Source organism: Capra hircus, chromosome 6 (genome assembly GCF_001704415.2).
Source record: "Capra hircus breed San Clemente chromosome 6, ASM170441v1, whole genome shotgun sequence".
Lineage (NCBI taxonomy): Eukaryota > Metazoa > Chordata > Mammalia > Artiodactyla > Bovidae > Capra > Capra hircus.
In genome coordinates this window covers 44,580,886-44,597,751 of record NC_030813.1, presented here as the reverse complement: position 1 = coordinate 44,597,751, position 16,866 = coordinate 44,580,886, and the positions used below count along the sequence as shown (strand labels likewise).

Below are 16,866 nucleotides of genomic sequence, written 5' to 3'. Positions count from 1 at the left end.
AGTATAAAGAGGTCCTGAGATCGAAAGTTCAAAAACTGATGAATTGGCCAAAGTTGTTCCTGTCTTATTTTTAAAGTGGAAGTAAGCTATTTGTTTCACTAGAGTGAATTTAAAAATCTGTGAATGTTCTTGCTTTGAGAGTTCTGAATTAAGTTTTAATGACTTTAATTGACCAACGAATGTTTATTTGAATTTCATTTTGTTTGATCAAATGAAGTACATTTTGCCTTTGTAGGCGGTTTGCTGAAATGAAGATACATAAAAAACTTTTCTGGAAAGCCACATAAACTTCGATCTGTTGGTTTACAAGCCCAGAGATGCCCTTCTGTTTTAGTTTAGTATTTTTGTTCGTTTTAAGTTCTTTAAAGATATGCGTATTTACATTCCTAGAGAAGCAGCATAATCTCTCCTTTCCCTTTTCAGATACTTGTCAATGACAGCGGTTATCCTAAAATTGCAGAAAACCTGTCTACAATGCAATAATAGTACAACAACCAGTGTTCTTCAAATATCACTGTATAAATTCTACACCAAAAAAACTCCCATGTTTTCTGTAACATTAAAACCAGATAGACTTGAGGGCTTTGATGGAGACCCATTGTGTCTTTGTAGCAGTGGGTTCCAGTTGAATGCAGTAAGCACTTAAGATTTTTCCCGTGGTTCTTTTTCAGGTAGGTGGGTAGAGAAAGAACCATTAAATTAGAGGATCTCTGAGCTTCTGTTGATAATGAAACAGCCAGGAAATACACTGTCATCATGGCAACAACCAGCTGCTTATATCTGTTGGTCTCCCGCCACCCCTTCTGTACCCTTCCTTGCACTCCTTCAGGGAAGTGCTGTTGCTACTTCTCTAGGTTCTCTTGAGTTTGAGATTGACAGTTAACTTTTAAGATCTTCCTAAAACGAACCTTTAGGATGTTACTGTTGTGTATACTTCTGAGGGGAAAGGGATAGGAGTTAGATTCTCTTGACTTAGCTTTTTTTTTTTTAAACATTTTGAATGTGCTTCACAGCATGTAGGATCTTAGTTACCCAACCAGGGATAGAGCCTGTGCTCCCTGCATTGGAAGAGTGGAGTCTTAACCACTGGGCTGCTGGGGAAATCCCTAACATAACAAATTTGAATTGAATTGAAAGATACAACTTTATAATTGCAAATAGATATTATTTCTACTTTTATGTGCATTACTTTGTAACTGAAATTGTATAAGAATTTAAGTTAACAGTTTCTTAGAATATTTTTGGGAACTAACATTTGTTAGAAACTTAGAATTTTCCTAAGTTGAATTTTTTCCCCGTGTATAGAAAAATGCCTGGTGGTGGAACATTGATACCATACAGCATATTCAGCTCAGTGTACCTAGCTCACCAAGGTGTGGTTTACATCGTATCAGTGTTCTCTGTGACCTTTCCTTGCCTTGGAGAGCTCATGCTATTAAAAGTTTGAGTCGTAAATAATAACTGTGATGTGCCTAAATTGAATTTTGTCTTAAATTATTAGAATGAGATAAAACACTTCATGTTAAACATACTCGATGTGTAGGCAGAGTAGAATTAATTTAAATGTGAAATTATTTGATAGATTCCACAGTGGTGTGTGGAGTACATGCGATCATTACCAGGACCCAAAAGAGGAGTTGCCTGTACCCAACCCAGGAGAGTGGCTGCAATGAGTGTGGCTCAGAGAGTTGCTGATGAAATGGATGTGATGTTGGGCCAGGAAGTTGGTTACTCCATTCGATTTGAAGACTGCAGTAGTGCAAAAACCATTCTTAAGTAAGTACTGTCTTTAAAAATGGACACTATTTCCCCTCTACTTTTAGTTTTCTGCCACCAGATAGCAGACCTTGCTAGTGGAGTCTCAAGTTATCCAGTTTTAGAATAATCCAGATTAAACCTTCTTATGCTTACTAGATGACTTTTTAATATGGATTCTTTTTTTTTGTTAGTAATATATATAGCTGTTCAGTAGACATTGAATTTCATAGGTCAGATTTTAGTTACTTGGTGCTATATCTTAGGTGAAGTGTATCATTTAAGTATGACAGAAAGGTAGATGATATATCTTAGTAAAGGAAAAATATTTGTAGAAAGAAGGATGTATGGGAAGGGATATGATTTATTTGGGGTAGAGGGCTTTTGATATTAATTACACTAGTGTTACCATGGATGTGTTTTGAACTAAAAGGAGCAATCTTTTGTAATATACTCTTATGAGTCTCCTCAAAAACCTCTTTGTTACACCATATTGAACGTCTTTCTAATATGATTGACAACCATATTGAGCTGCTTTCTAATGCTTTAACTTTCCTGATTTCTAATCTTCATCTTCACACTTGGGTTCAGCATAAGTAGTGTGATGTTTGTTGCCTGATGGTAATTCTTTTGAAACTCTTTTGTTTATTCCGTGTGTATGCATATGACAGTTTCTTCATTTTTTAAAATGAGTTCTTTGTCTTGATACTGTCTCGTCCCTGAGGTTGTTTTTAAAAGACAGTGGTGGGTAAGATGTTACATAGACAGCAACAGGAGTCTTTGATGGCAGAGATAGATACAGCGTTACAGGGGAAGCTGTGTATTTTACAGAAAACTTCAAATGTATGTAAAAGTAGAATAATGCTGTAATAAACTCATATTTATTTGTCCTGCATCTTCAAAGTTGACTCATCTTGTTTCATCCATATCTCAACCCATTTCTGTGTCCCCCAAAATAAGCAAATCCTAGGCATCATATACTTTCGATCTGTAAATATTTCAGTGCATCTGTTTCAAAAATAAGATTTCTCTAAATGTAACGGTGCTATCACAACTTAACATTTTTTTCCATAATCAAAACCTTGCTACCTTTCAAATTCCATCTCAGTTTCTTCTAGTTTCTTTGATTTATTGTTTTATTATAATTTCCAATTAATTGCTTTATTAATTAGTTGTTAATAGCAATTAAGTGTTTACTTGAGTCAGCTTGTCTTTGTAACTTTATGAGGTGTGTTTTTGACTTAAACCTTAATCTTTATTGAATAAATTTTTAGTGACAGTCATGGTATTTATCAGATGTAAATACAGTATAATTGACAAAAGCGTTACCTAAAATCTAAACTTATTTTTTTTATTACTTTAAGATTAGATAATGTCCAGGAATTGAGGATAATAAAGTGCAGATTTTGCTCACCTTTAGGAGAAACAATAACATGACATTTGATTTACTGTGCGTTGAGTTTTTTTTTAAGTAAGCCATAGTTGAGCAGGGAGAGCAGAATTTAGGAATTGGGAGATGAGAATGTTACATGCAGTGTTAGGGCAAAATGTGTAAATGTTTATTGGTAGGCTTTCAAAAGATACATGCTTGGGAAAGATTTTGGTTCAGTTAATAGGGAATGAATGACAATAGATTTGAGAGCTCTATCTTTGGCATTGTGATTTTTTTTGCGGAATGGTTTCTAGTGGCTTTATTTAAATTTAAAAAGAAACCTTAATTCTTGTAGGGTAAGCTTATTGAAATTTCTTTTGGAATCTTCTGAAGAGCTAGAAGGTAACCTAGTATTGTCTTTAAGTGATATCACATCCTGTTAGTATGGAGTAAGTGGTAGTTTTAACTAATGGGAGAGTTTTATTAAGTGCAGTGTCTTATGAATCCCTAGATATATTTTGTGTAGTCATCCATCAGCTTGTTTTTTGAGAACCCAGATGTTCAAAATAGCTAAAGCTTTAACTTAATGAGAATTAGTTACGTAGTTAATTGGGTAGGAAGAGTGAATACATCAGACAACTATTAGACAACTATTTGAGCCCTCCATTAACTGTTCTCATGTGTAGATATAAAATGCCTATGGATCTACTTTATAGTCAGAAGAAGCCTTTAATCTTCACTGTAGAAGGATGGTGACGAGGACTAACTCAAGATTCTGCTTGAGAGGCTGAGAATTTAACCATATCCTTCCTGATTCATTGTGTACACTATAAATGCTGATTTACTAATTAATTTGTTTGAGACTACTTTAGCTTCATCTTTATACGCTAATGGTCCAAAGGTAGTTTCTCCAGTGTTTGGGACACATATGTGTCTACATTCTAGGTCTTAATATTGCTCTAGTCAAGTTACTTTTCAAAACCACCACTGCGAAATGGTTTTTATAATTCGTTGTGTGTTTGCCTGCTCCTATCCTTTTTTCCTCCTCAAGTATTGCTTTTGCAATATATGTATGTTCCTCTGGCCATCTTGGAATGGAAGTTACTGGAGGGGGGCGGCGTACCTCAGTGAGGTAGTTAAAATATTTAATATTTACATTATTATTTTGGTAGCTAATTTCACTATTATTTTGGTGCTATGCTTCCTTTTTGTTTTTTTCCTCAAATTATAAAATTACTGAGTGTGATACCGAGGGAACCTAGTAGCTTTAACTTACGCAAGTGATGCTTAGTCATTCATTCAGTCAGCTAATAACTGAGTACCTTCTGTGTGTTGGGCAGTGCTAGGTATAGTAGTAAAAGTAAAACTGGCCCCGTCCACATAAAGCAAATACACAGTAAATATAAAATTTCAAATTATGATTAGGCTTTGAAAGAATTTTGTAGAGTGTATTTGAAAGCATGACTTGAGAATTCACCTGAGGCTGGAAAAGAGACGGCAGAATTTCAGTTAAGAACTGAAGTAAAAGTAATGGTTTGCCAGGAGTAGCAATAAAACATCATTTTAAAAAACCCTTTTTTCTGAATGAAAAACATACTTTTTACTTGAAGGCACTGTAGTCTTCATGTTACTTCATGTTACTTACACTGATTTGTGTAAGTCAGCATTTCTAAGGCAGATCAGTTTTGAGATGGTTCAGGACTGGTTTATAGACAGTATGGATAATCAGAGATTGGTTTGATTCTTTTTCTTAACCTGATTGTAACATAAACCCGTTGGGAAGGGAGTTTGTATCTGTATGCTTCTGCATGGATCCTTTATTTTAAAAAAAAAAAAAATGACATGGAAGGGGCAGCAGAGGAGTGTGAAAACTTGTCACAGTGTAGACTATTGGTGAACATAATTGTGGAAAGGGTAGAGCTTTCACAGAAAGACATTTTCCTTGATTGTTTAAACTTGCCTTGGTGGAGAAGGTACAGTGATAGGTTGATTTGGTGTATGTCATTTACCTTTTATTCTGAATCGTTTGCTTTTGAGTATCAGTTTCATTTCAGTTTTGGAATTTGTCAGAAGGCTAAGAACTCAATCTGGGATAATGTGTATGAAGCAGAAAGTGTTGCAGCTCTTTTTTGGAGGACACATGATGTTAGCTCTGTAAGGGTAGGTAAGCATCTTGAGATGTTTATCTTTTATATAACTTAAGGACAATCTGCTGGAAAATCAAGAACAATTAAGATAGGGCATAGTCTAGATCTAATTGAGTGATGGGGGAAATAAACAGCCTGGGTTTTAAGATACGATAAACCCTTTGTAAAACCTGAGGGAGAGGTGTTTTGAACAAGCCAGCTAAAGAAGTACTATTTCACAGAACATGGTTCAGAAACTTGGGGAACTTTTTAATTTCCAAAAGGCAGTCGAGGTGAGAAGATGAAAGAGAATCTAAAAGTACATAACAAATACAAGAGCCTAGTATAACAGAACCTCTAAGGTTGCTACTTGGGGAGGATTTACCAGCCATTGCCATAGCAGATTCTTTGGGACCTCAGGGAACAGTTCAAAGGACCAGCTGCATGACTGCTTAGAGTTTCCGGAGTGAATTTCTAACAAGGCAGTCTTGTTCTAAAAACTTGACTTGAGAAAAGAATCAAAAGGAAATAGATTGTGGAGCACAGACTCTAGGATCATGGTGCCTAGTTGTGTCCTAGTCTGTCACTTACTGGCTGTGATTTTGTCCATGTTAATTAACCTCCTTGAGCTTACTGCTTTCAGAAGATGGAGCTGACAATAACAGCTACATCTTAGGATTGTTCTCAGATCAAATATGTAATTTGTGTGTGTCCCTTAGAATAATACCTGTAACATAGCAAGTGCTAAGTCAACATTTCTTCTCTTGCTGCTGCTGATAGTGGTGGTAGATTTTCACTGTGAGAAATTGTTGTATTTTATTAACCAGTTAACCTGGTTAATTTAAAATGGACTTACAAAGCTAATTTAATATAGTCCCTTTTAATACAGTATTTGAATTACAATGTAGGGGTTTTAGCTTGAATTAAACATTGATATTACTTGTCAATATGAAATGAATGAATAATCCAAATATTCTTTTAGGGCTGAAGGTAAGATGTGGAAACAAATCTGGTCTTTAGAGATTATTATATAAACATCAATTATAAACTAATTTATCGAGCATCTGTTAATGGTGGGCTTTGTTCTAATTCAAGTGTATCTCTGAATTAGGGAAAGGTAGTTTTACTGGATCTTCAGAAAGGAGTAGGTGTAAAGAATAAATGTGGTTGTTTACCACTTCAGAAGTTCCTGTCATAGAAACTTAAAAAAATCACTGTTGTCACCTTAGAAAAAAATTCTGTTGACTTTTAATTCATACAAAGCTAACTTGATTTCCTAAAGGTCTGCATATAGTATTACATTTGACCTTTGTATTTAAAGCACTTGCAAGGGATTAGTTATAGAAGTCTCTCTTGCTTATAGTGCCGACACCTTTTAAGAAAATACTAAGAACATACTCGTCCATCATAGCTTTCTGTAAATTCTGTTGTAAAGATAAGAGATCATTTCCTTCAAAAGTTATGAAAATGTGAGGAATAAGCAGTATATTTGAAAAAATGATTTAATTTCCTTGTGTGCTCAGTGGCTCAGTTATGTCCAATGCTTTGCCACCCCCATGAACTGTAGCCTGCCAGGCTCCTCTGTCCATGGGATTTGCCAGGCAAGGATAGTAGAGTGGGTTGCCATATCGTTTCCTTATTTCTCGTTAATTTCTTAGGTGTTTCTTTTGCTTGATTAGATCTCTAACTCTGAAACACATACCAAATGTATTTTGGGTGTTTGCCAAAATAAAGCTGTATGCTTAGGCTGATGATCTTCAACATGTAAGTTGATAACTAGGAAGCTATGCATTTGATAAATAAGATGTGATATTTTCTCTTTGGCTTTTTATAAGTGTTAGAATTTCATTAAAACATTTTAGATTGCACATTATTCAGAGTACCATATGGCACCTTTCCATGTGACTGTTCACATCTAGTGGTTTGTTCTCATTGTAGCCAGTATAATGCTACATAGTGCTGTGGCTGTAGTGAGATTCATGTTACTCATGGGGTAATGCTTTTGCTGAGAATGTCAAATTAAACTTGAACCTATATAAATCTTTATCCTTTTACAGACGAAAGGAGCATTATGTTTATTAAGGAGCTATATCAGTGTCATTGACTCTTTCTTGACTTGATAGAGGAGGTATGCTGTGAAGCAGTTAAGATAGTTTGAATGTCACATGAATTGTGTAGATGATTTCACAGAAGAGGAAGTACTTCGTTTGAGCTGAGAAGAATGGTGAGACCTAGATAGGCAAGTTAACTAGGTGGATAAGTTGGATTTTAAGTGGAGTAGACATTCTCACGCTGCTTTGGTTTATAGCATGCTTAATGTTAGGAGTTTTTCATGGTACTCTAGCCCTTTAAGAAATAACTCAAAATTCTAATAATTTATGTTCTAACAGCCTAATAGTCTATTAAACAAATATTGGACATTGAAAGAAAAAGCTTAGTAATTGATTTCATTCTTATTCACCATTATTTAATAATGGATATCTTTGCTGTTGGAACACAGCAGTTTCTTACACCTTCAAATCAGATTGGATGCTGCCACCTTTATTTTTCTGCTCAGTAATGTAAACCTAGATTGTGCTAGGGGATTGTATGTGAGCTGTGTAAGTTAGAGGTGAGTCCAGAAATAGCCAGATCACTTGAAAGAAGTGTGTTAGTTGCTCAGTCGTGTCCAGCTCTTTGTGACCCCATGGACTGTAGTCTACCAGGCTCTGTCCATGAGTTTCTCCAGGCAAAAGAATACTGGAGTGGATTGCCATTCCCTTCTTTAGGGATCTTCCCAATCCAGGGATCGAACCCAGGTCTCCCACGTGGCAGGCAGATTCTTTTCCGTCTGAGCCACCAGGGAAGCCCTCTGAAAGAGGTAAAAAAAAAAACCTATTTTTTAAACTGACTTGTATATATACTTAAAATACATCATCAACTCTTTGTACCCATGTCATATAGAAGTACTAATTGATGAAAACAGTCGTTTTCATGGGTGAAGATAATTTGATGAGTTTTATCAATAGCTGTTCAGTAAGTATAATAGCTTTCACTCTAAACATGTTAAAAAATTGTTGGCTTTTTGGGGGATGACCAACCATTTCATAGTGTTGATATTGTGAAGGATTGCTACGGTAGACTCATCATATTTGGTGGTGAAAAGAACAATATTTTTAAAATCACTGTATGTGGTTCTGTCTTCTAATATTATCCCTGATAAATGCAAGCTGTTTTAGCCTTATCATTTGTTCCTTACTGTTGTCATTCAGAGAAGTATTCTGCTGATAGGGGCTTTAAACAAAAAGTAAGTTACATGTAGAAAATTGCATTAAGTACTACTTTTGGTCATGGTCTCTTTGAGAAGTCTTGATCCATTATAAGTTTGAAGACATTACCACACACAAACCTGTTTGTGTAGGCGTTTTATTGTAGGTAGGTTTTCTTTAATAGAGATGTCACTTGACTGGATTGTAATGGATTAGTCTAAAAACTTAATGGTAAATAGAAATTTTATGTGAAGTTTAAACATTTTATTGTAACGTAAAACTTAACACGTTCATTTATCAATCTGTTAGTGTAGAACCAATGCCATTTCCTTGAATATGGGCCCTTTGTAGTTCCATTACTTAGTAAAATGTCTAGTTGTTAAAGGGAGATTAAACTGAGATACTTGCGAAATACCCAGGTGTTGCTTTTCTGGAATTTTAAGAGTTCAGTCTTATGGAATTCCTGTTTCACTCTTCTATAGTTATCTCACATTTGATGGTTTTTTTTGTATGTGATTTATCTTTTTCAAGCTTTTCTGAAGCATATAACTTAGGATGTGTACATACAACTCTCTTTTCTATCCTAAAAGGTTATCACTGTGTAACATGAGATTATGTTGGCCCAGTTGGTAGGGACAGAAGTGTGGTTTATTCTAATATGTTTGTAGAGTAAGATCGATTTTCCCAAAGATTGATTCTTTAGGTGAAGGTTAGTTAAGAGTGTAGTGTACAGTTCTACATTGAATACTTACCAAGTGCCAGGCAGTTGGTGCATTTATTGTTTTATTTAATTTGAACGATAGCCACTGTATTCTCATTTTTCAAATGCAGCATTAGAGGAAGTTGAACTTATTTAAGGTAGAGCACCAGTAAGAAAGCAGGAACTTGACCAAGGTTTGTCTTGCAAAAAGGATATGTCCTTAATCACTCTATATGCTGTTATTTCTCTCTATCCTCATTCTTCAGCTCCATAGAATTATTTATGTGTAAGTATTTGTAAGGTAGTAAATCTGATTACTCAGGTTTTACTCGATGTGTGAAATAGATACCAGGAATTTCTTTTGGTCATGCTGAATGAATTTTGGATCCTCTAGAAACAGTTTTGATTTATTTGCGTGTTTAGTCATGCCAGAATAAAGCCTATACTTTGAAAGGTAACCAAAACCCTAACAGGATTGGAATAACAGCACATAACTAGGATATTCAGAACGTATTAAACTTCAGCTTTAATAGTAGGGCTGGTTCAAGACACATGGCTGCTAATTTCACTTATATTTTCCCTGGAGATTGTTCTAGATCAGTGTAAAGTTTCTTCATTCATTTTAGTGACTGCTAGTTTAATTCCTTAGATGGACACTCAGAGTTTACAGTTTCTTTTATTAAAATCAGTTGATGTCCTTAGTATTCTCTTATAAACTTGTACACACATTTTTTTCACACACGTTCAGGTGAGTATATCTGTGAAATGAGTTTCTTAAAAATGAAACTGGTTGGGTCAGAGGGTGTGTTGGAATTTTATTAGCTGTTGCCATATTTTAGCTACTCTGACTAAGGGATGAGCAAATGAGTATCTGTTTCTATGACCTTGACAACACTTTGTTGTGGAACATTTTTATCTTTGTCTATATTGTAAGTTAAAAAGTGAAATCTCATTATGATTTTAATCTGCATTTCTTTTATATGAAATTGAGCGTCTTTACATGTACTTATGAGCCATTTGTATTTCTTTTTGGAATCTAAGATGCTTTTCTCAGCTTTCCAGACATATTGCTACCTGGTTGACAGTCATTTTTATGGTGCTGTTTTAAAATGCATATCTTAAACAAGGCCCTACTGTATAGCACAGAGAACTATATTCAATATTCTGTGGTACACCATAATGGAGAATATATATTTTAAAAGTCTGTATAAGTGAATCACTTTACTGTGCAGCAGAAATAAACATAACATTGTAAATCAGCTATGTGTCTGTCAGTCGCTCAGTCGTGTCTGACTCTTTGCAATCCCAGGGACTGTAGCCCGCAAAGCTCCTCTGTCTATGAAATTCTCCAGGCAAGAATACTGGAGTGGGAGATCTTCCCAATCCAGGGATTGAACCTGGGTCTTCCGCAGTGCAGGCGGATACTTTTACCATCTCAGCTCCTTTAGTTCAGTTCAGTTCAGTTCAGTCACTCAGTCATGTCTGACTCTTTGAGAACCTATGAACCACAGCATGCCAGGCCTCCCTGTCCATCACCAACTCCCGGAGTTTACCCAAACTCATGTCCATTGAGTTAGTGATGCCATTTAACCATCATATCCTCTGTCGTCCCCTTGTCCTCCTGTCTTCAATCTTTCCCAACGTCAGGGTCTTTTCAGATGAATCAGTTCTTCACATCAGGTAGCCAAAGTATTGGAGTTTCAGCTTCACCATCAGTCCTTCCAGTGAACACCCAGGACTGATCTCTTTTAGGATGGACTGGTTGGATCTCCTTGCAGTCCAAGGGACTCTGAAGAGTCTTCTCCAACACCACAGTTCGAAAGCATCCATTCTTCTGTGCTCAGCTTTCTTTATAATCCAACTCTCACATCCATGCATGACTACTGGAAAAACCATAGCCTTCACTAGATGTACCTTTGTGGGCAAAGTAATGTCTCTGCTTTTTAATATGCTGTCTAGGTTGATCCTAACTTTCCTTCCGAGGAGTAAGCGTCTTTTAATTTCATGGCTGCAATCACCATCTGCAGTGATTTTGGAACCCCAAAAAATAAAGTCAGCCACTGTTTCCACTGTTCCCCCATCTATTTGCCATGAAGTGATGAGCTCTGAGGGAAGCCCTAAATCAACTATACCTCAATTTAAAAGATCATGAGTGGAAAAAATAATAATTTAAAAAATACCATTGCAGTTTCAGACGATGCAGTTTAAGTCATTGCAGCTAGGCTCAAACACATCTTTATTAGTAAATTTTTGCCTACGAGAAGTAAGTTTGTTTATTCCTATAGTATATATAAAAAAAAATCCATGCTTCAACTCTTAGAAAGCACTTTTTGCCTCCCTGCTGGTTGTGGGAGCATTTTCCCTGCAAAGAGTTGTCGAGATTCTTGAAGAAGTGCTGGTTGGTTGGTGAGAGGTTAGGTGAATATGGCAGATGAAGCAAGACTTGGTAGACCAATTTGTACAACTTTTGAAGTGTTGGTTGTGCAACGTGCAGTTGAGTGTTGTTGTGGCAAAGAATTGAGCCTTTTCTGTTAACCAATAGTTGCAGGCATTGCAGTTTTCAGTGCATCTCATTGAGTTGTCAGACGTACTTCTCAGACGTAATGATATCGTCAGGATTCCATGAAGGCTGCAGTGGATCAGATGGGCAGGAACCAAACAGTGGCCATGACTTTTGGGTACAAATTTGGCTTTGGGAAATTTCAGCACTTTGGAGCTGCTGCTTCGTCTAACCACTGAGCTAGTCATTGGTGGTTGTAGTATAAAATCCACTTTTTGTCGCATGTCACAATACGATTGAGAAATGGTTCGCTATTTTTGTTGCATAGAATAAGAGAAGACAACACTTCAGAACAATTTTTTTGATTTGTGGTCAGCTCATGAGGTACCCATTCACTGAGCTTTTTCAGCAAACCTTTCCAGTTTGCTTCAAGTGCTGAATGACCATAGAATGGTCATAGTTGAGTTCTTCGACAGCTTCTCATGCAGTTATGAGAGGATCAGCGTCAGTGATTACTCTCATTTGGTCGTTGTCAACTTCCGATGGCCGGCCACTGTGCTCCTCATCTTCAAGGCTTCGTCTCCTTTGCAAAACTACTTGAACCACTACTGCACTATACATTCTTTACTGGTTCCTGAGTGAAACACATTGTTGATGTTGCAAGTTGTCTTTGCAGCTTTACAACCCATTTTGTACTTGAATAAAAAATTGTTTGAATTTGCTTTTTGTCTAACTTCATTTCTGTAGTCTAAAGTAAATATAAAATAGACAGCAAATAATAAGTCAGATGGTAAAGAATCTGCCTACAATGCAGGAAACTTGGATTGGATACCTGGGTCAGGAAGGTCCCCTGGAAAAGGGAATGGCTTCTTGCCTAGAGAAATCCATGGATGGGAGAGCCTGGTGTGCTGTTGTTCATGGGGTCACATGACTGAGTGACTAACACTTTTCTGCAGCTTAGCAAGCATCAAAATGTGAAAATGTGAAAGCAAACACAGGTTGCTATCTGTGCAAATTTTTTGATCAAGTAGATCCCAAGTGAAGCCAGTTCTGTATTTCTAACGAGTTCCTAGATGAAACTGATGACTTTTTAAAGCTAGTATTTTCCCAAGACAGTTAGAGAAACATTGTGGATAATAGGATACCCAGTAAAATGTAGAGTTTGGCTGTCCTGGGAAATTTTGGTTACTAGTCCATTACTAAAACTTCAGAATTATGTAATTACAGCTTTTATTGTGACACCCTATTTTTATGGCTCACCCCTTAGTCTGGGTAAATATTTAATTGCTACCTTGAAAGGTAGTAAAACTTGATCTAGGTAAAAGAAAATAGTTAGGGTCTTTATAGGGCTATCAGAACCTGGTTCTGCCTTTTTTTTATTCTATCAGGTTACTTTGGTTTTTTGGGAAAGGGTTTCATATATCTAGCAAATCATCAGGTGATAGCTCTCTACTCTTTCTGGGCTTGTTTAAAATTTTTCTTCCTTGTGCACGAGAGCTTTCTCTCTAGTTGTGAGTAAGGGCTGCCTTTGTTGCGGTGCTCTGGCTTCTCATTGCAGTTGCTTCTCGTTGTGGAGCAAGGGCTCTAGGGTGTTCAGGCTTCAGTAGTTGCAGGTTTGGGACTCTGGAGCACAGGCTCACTAGTTGTGCTTGTGTTTATTTGCCCCTGGGCATATTGGAATCTTCCTGGACCAGAAATCAAACTTGTGTTTCCTGCATTGGCAGCCGAATTCTCAATCTTTGGACCACCAGGGAAGTCATAGGACTGAGGAGAGTATGTCAGTGTCTGAGGGGCCTGGGATTGGGAATCGGTATACTGATACCTAGTCTTAGCAGGCTATTCCACTGATTTTAAAGCCCTGGAAAAGTTAACTGCTAATACTCCCTGGGAAAGCAACAAATTTAACTATGTTAATTCTGATTCTAAAACCTGGAAGTCCGAGGATTTGGGTTTAGTTGACCATTTAACTTGGTACAGGTGATAATGCATAATTGTTAATAAAGAGCAAATAATAGCTCATTAATTATAACTATAAGCTGCCATTTGTAATCGTTACCCTCTTCTCAGAAAAATATGAAAGAATGAGTATTTGGGTCAGCTCTACTTTTGGATGCCATCATCACATTGTGGTGGTCTGAAGCTTGTTGAGGAAAGATCAGAATAAAGGGGTATTGTTTTTTAAAGGGGTTTTCAAGTGAAAATTTGATACTTAGTGGCTTTTTAATAGCAATTTAATATGTGACATTAGAATGCATTTTACAGTCTGTTGAGGGTCTTACAGGTGGAAGTTAGGTGGTGGTCAGTGATTGAACTTGATCTACCTGTACATATCGTCAGTTCTCATAAGTAATACGTATTTCTGGAACTACGTATGTTGAGTTCATTTGTTAATTACAGTATTTTCAGAAATACTACACTAAATTCCATGTTGAATTGAGTAGGCTTGGAAACAGCAACAGGGTATACATTTGATAGTGTTTAAGCAGATATTGTTCAAAGAGTGACCAATCCATGTTTTTTTGCTTTGCAAAGCAAAAGACAGAGTATGTTGAAACTAAGGAAATTATCCACAAGTATATGAAACTATTAATGTTTTGCTACTGAGATAATGTGCAAAAGGACTGCCTAGCTTGTGTCAGTAATAACACCTGCAGGCAGGAGAAGTTACCAAGCGTCCTCACAGATCAAGATATTTCAAAACATCTAGAGACTAGAGTAGCTGAATCTACAACTAAGTTTAGGCAGAATAAAGAGAAGGCTTCACTTGGGTTGTACACTGTCATTTTGTAGAACTTAGTGCTTCAACAGATGGTTTTGGCTAAAAATACAAAGTTGGTCCTTGAAAGATTAGATTAATTTGTGAAAAATAGAGCCAGAACAGTGAAGTCATAAATGATGACTTCAGATTTTTATACTTGTTTTAATTACGTAAATAAAACCATGGATTTGTATTTAACTGAGTGGCCTGTGGCTTCAGCATTTGCAGGCAGACTTCATTTTGTCCAAGTGCCAAATGCAGGATGTTTTGTATTAGTGACAGTAGCAGCCAGAAGGGAACAGACAGGAGATTCACTGACCTGTACAAATCATTCTTCACACCACCCTTCATCTAAGTGCCTGGATTCTATATTAGCTGTCTTCTTTCAAACCATCCCTAAGCCTAGTTTTCCTCTTTGGTTCCTTGATACAGATAATGCTATATGCCTTGTCTTTTCCATAATTTTATCAGCATTTCCACAGCATAATGTTGCTCCTCATTCCATGAATGTATTCCTTTTTCTGATTCTTTACCATCATTTTATTGAATTAGATGGGACTGAGGAAAAAAAGATGGTAGACTCCTGCTGTCTCAGCCCCTTTGAACCTGTTAGCTTAAGTGGGAAGTTAGTGCAGTTTTAAAGAAATAACAACAGTTTAGTGCTGTAATGTGATAAAGCAATTTAAAATGGTTTCTTGGTTTTGTTTTGTAAGTTGAATATTTTACATTTTATTTTGTTTTTAAGAAATTTATTTAAGTGACTATTTTCACTTTGGCATTTGTGTGAAATGTGTTTAATTCTGTCATCATATTAACATTGTTTCTCATTGCATTTTGGTATTACAGTCTCATTTGACAGAATTTGATAATATATAACTTGTTTGATACATTCAGTGAAAAGTTTTTATGGAAGCTTAATTTTGTAATTGATTATTAAATAATAACATTTGTTTTGAACAAGGGTTAATTTATATTTATCTGATGTCTTTGCATTTCATATTTATGTCTTGAACTTTAAATGCACTAAATAACCAACATGTTATTTGTCAATATAGGTATATGACTGATGGGATGCTACTTCGTGAAGCAATGAATGACCCTCTCTTGGAGCGTTATGGTGTAATAATTCTTGATGAGGCTCATGAAAGGACATTGGCTACAGATATTCTCATGGGTGTTCTGAAGGAGGTTGTTAGACAGAGATCAGATTTAAAGGTGAATTAGTTTATTTGTTTGGTTCTTTAAAAACCCTATGTGTGTGTGTGTGTGTGTGTGTGTGTATATTTAAAAGGGAGTACATGCTGATCACTACAACTACAAAAATAATCACCTATAAAAGCAAATAAGGAGAGTACCAGTAGTGGTTTATACTTTCTTTTTAATTTTTCTTGTTGTGTCTTTGTTTTAGATTTTAAATATAGTTCTACTTTTTAGTAGTATGTTTTTAATCATTTCATTATATAGTCCACCCAGTTTTTTGTTTCATTTTAAATGATTTTATGTCATGGTGTTTTTAAACCTTGTGCTCACCCTGCCTTTTATTAAGTACAGGGGACACCTTCATTAAGGATCAAATCCCTGTTCTTATCCTAACATAAACTCACTCATTCTAACTCATAATGCTGGAGAGTGGAATAACTGTATCCAGAACATACTGCTCCTCAGAAATGCCTTCCCTTAACCTAGGGTCTTGGTTCTTCCCCCTCCCACCCCCGCCTGCCGTCCGTTATACCATTTAAACCCTGGCCAGTGTTACTGTATTGATAAGGGCTTAAAACTGACCGACTGTGTGGACCTTTTTGCCTCCCAAATTTTATGAAGTTACCTTTTTGCGTTGTATGTGTGCAGTTCATTGGAACTTAGTATTGAGTGTTATTGTATGTGTTACAGAGGTTTGTATGCTGGGGAGAAAGATTCTGGGTCTTAAAAAAATTGATACTGAGTTTGATTTTACTATAAAAATTAAATGTATACTTTAAAGAATATATTTGAACAACTGAGTACTATTACTGATTAAACGTTATGAGCTATTGAAATTTCGAGGGAGGAACTCAAAAGTAGAAATTAAGAACTCTGTAGTGGAATGTTTAATGGGAGAGCTTTCTATTTAATGGGTTTTGTCATGTATAATTTAAATAGAGAGAGGGTGACCACACAGTCATGCAGCCGGCACCTGAACAACCTTTTGTTGCTGTGGCTTTTTCAGTAGTATAGAAAACCTTTGTTTGTTTTAGAAATTTCTATTTTCTGAAGAACTTACACTTAGTAAAGATGATTTGGAAGAATGGAGAAATATTTGTACCACTGATTTATTTTTTGCTTTTTTTGTTTTTCCCTGTGTGCGAGGTTGTCATTCTTTGTTTTAATAGCATAGTAATAATCCTATTACATATTGATGTCTTTTATC

General features: G+C 36.1%; 1 protein-coding gene across 1 annotated transcript in view; it reads left to right on the top strand.

Annotated features, from left to right (window-relative positions):
* The window catches only part of DHX15 (DEAH-box helicase 15), a 55,471-nt gene that overhangs the window by 11,448 nt on the left and 27,157 nt on the right, over positions 1 to 16,866 (top strand). Inside the window, exons 3-4 of the mRNA XM_013964561.2 lie at positions 1,583 to 1,776; positions 15,515 to 15,674. Coding sequence (XP_013820015.1) covers positions 1,583 to 1,776; positions 15,515 to 15,674 — 354 coding nt within the window. The remainder of the gene's footprint in view (positions 1 to 1,582; positions 1,777 to 15,514; positions 15,675 to 16,866) is intronic.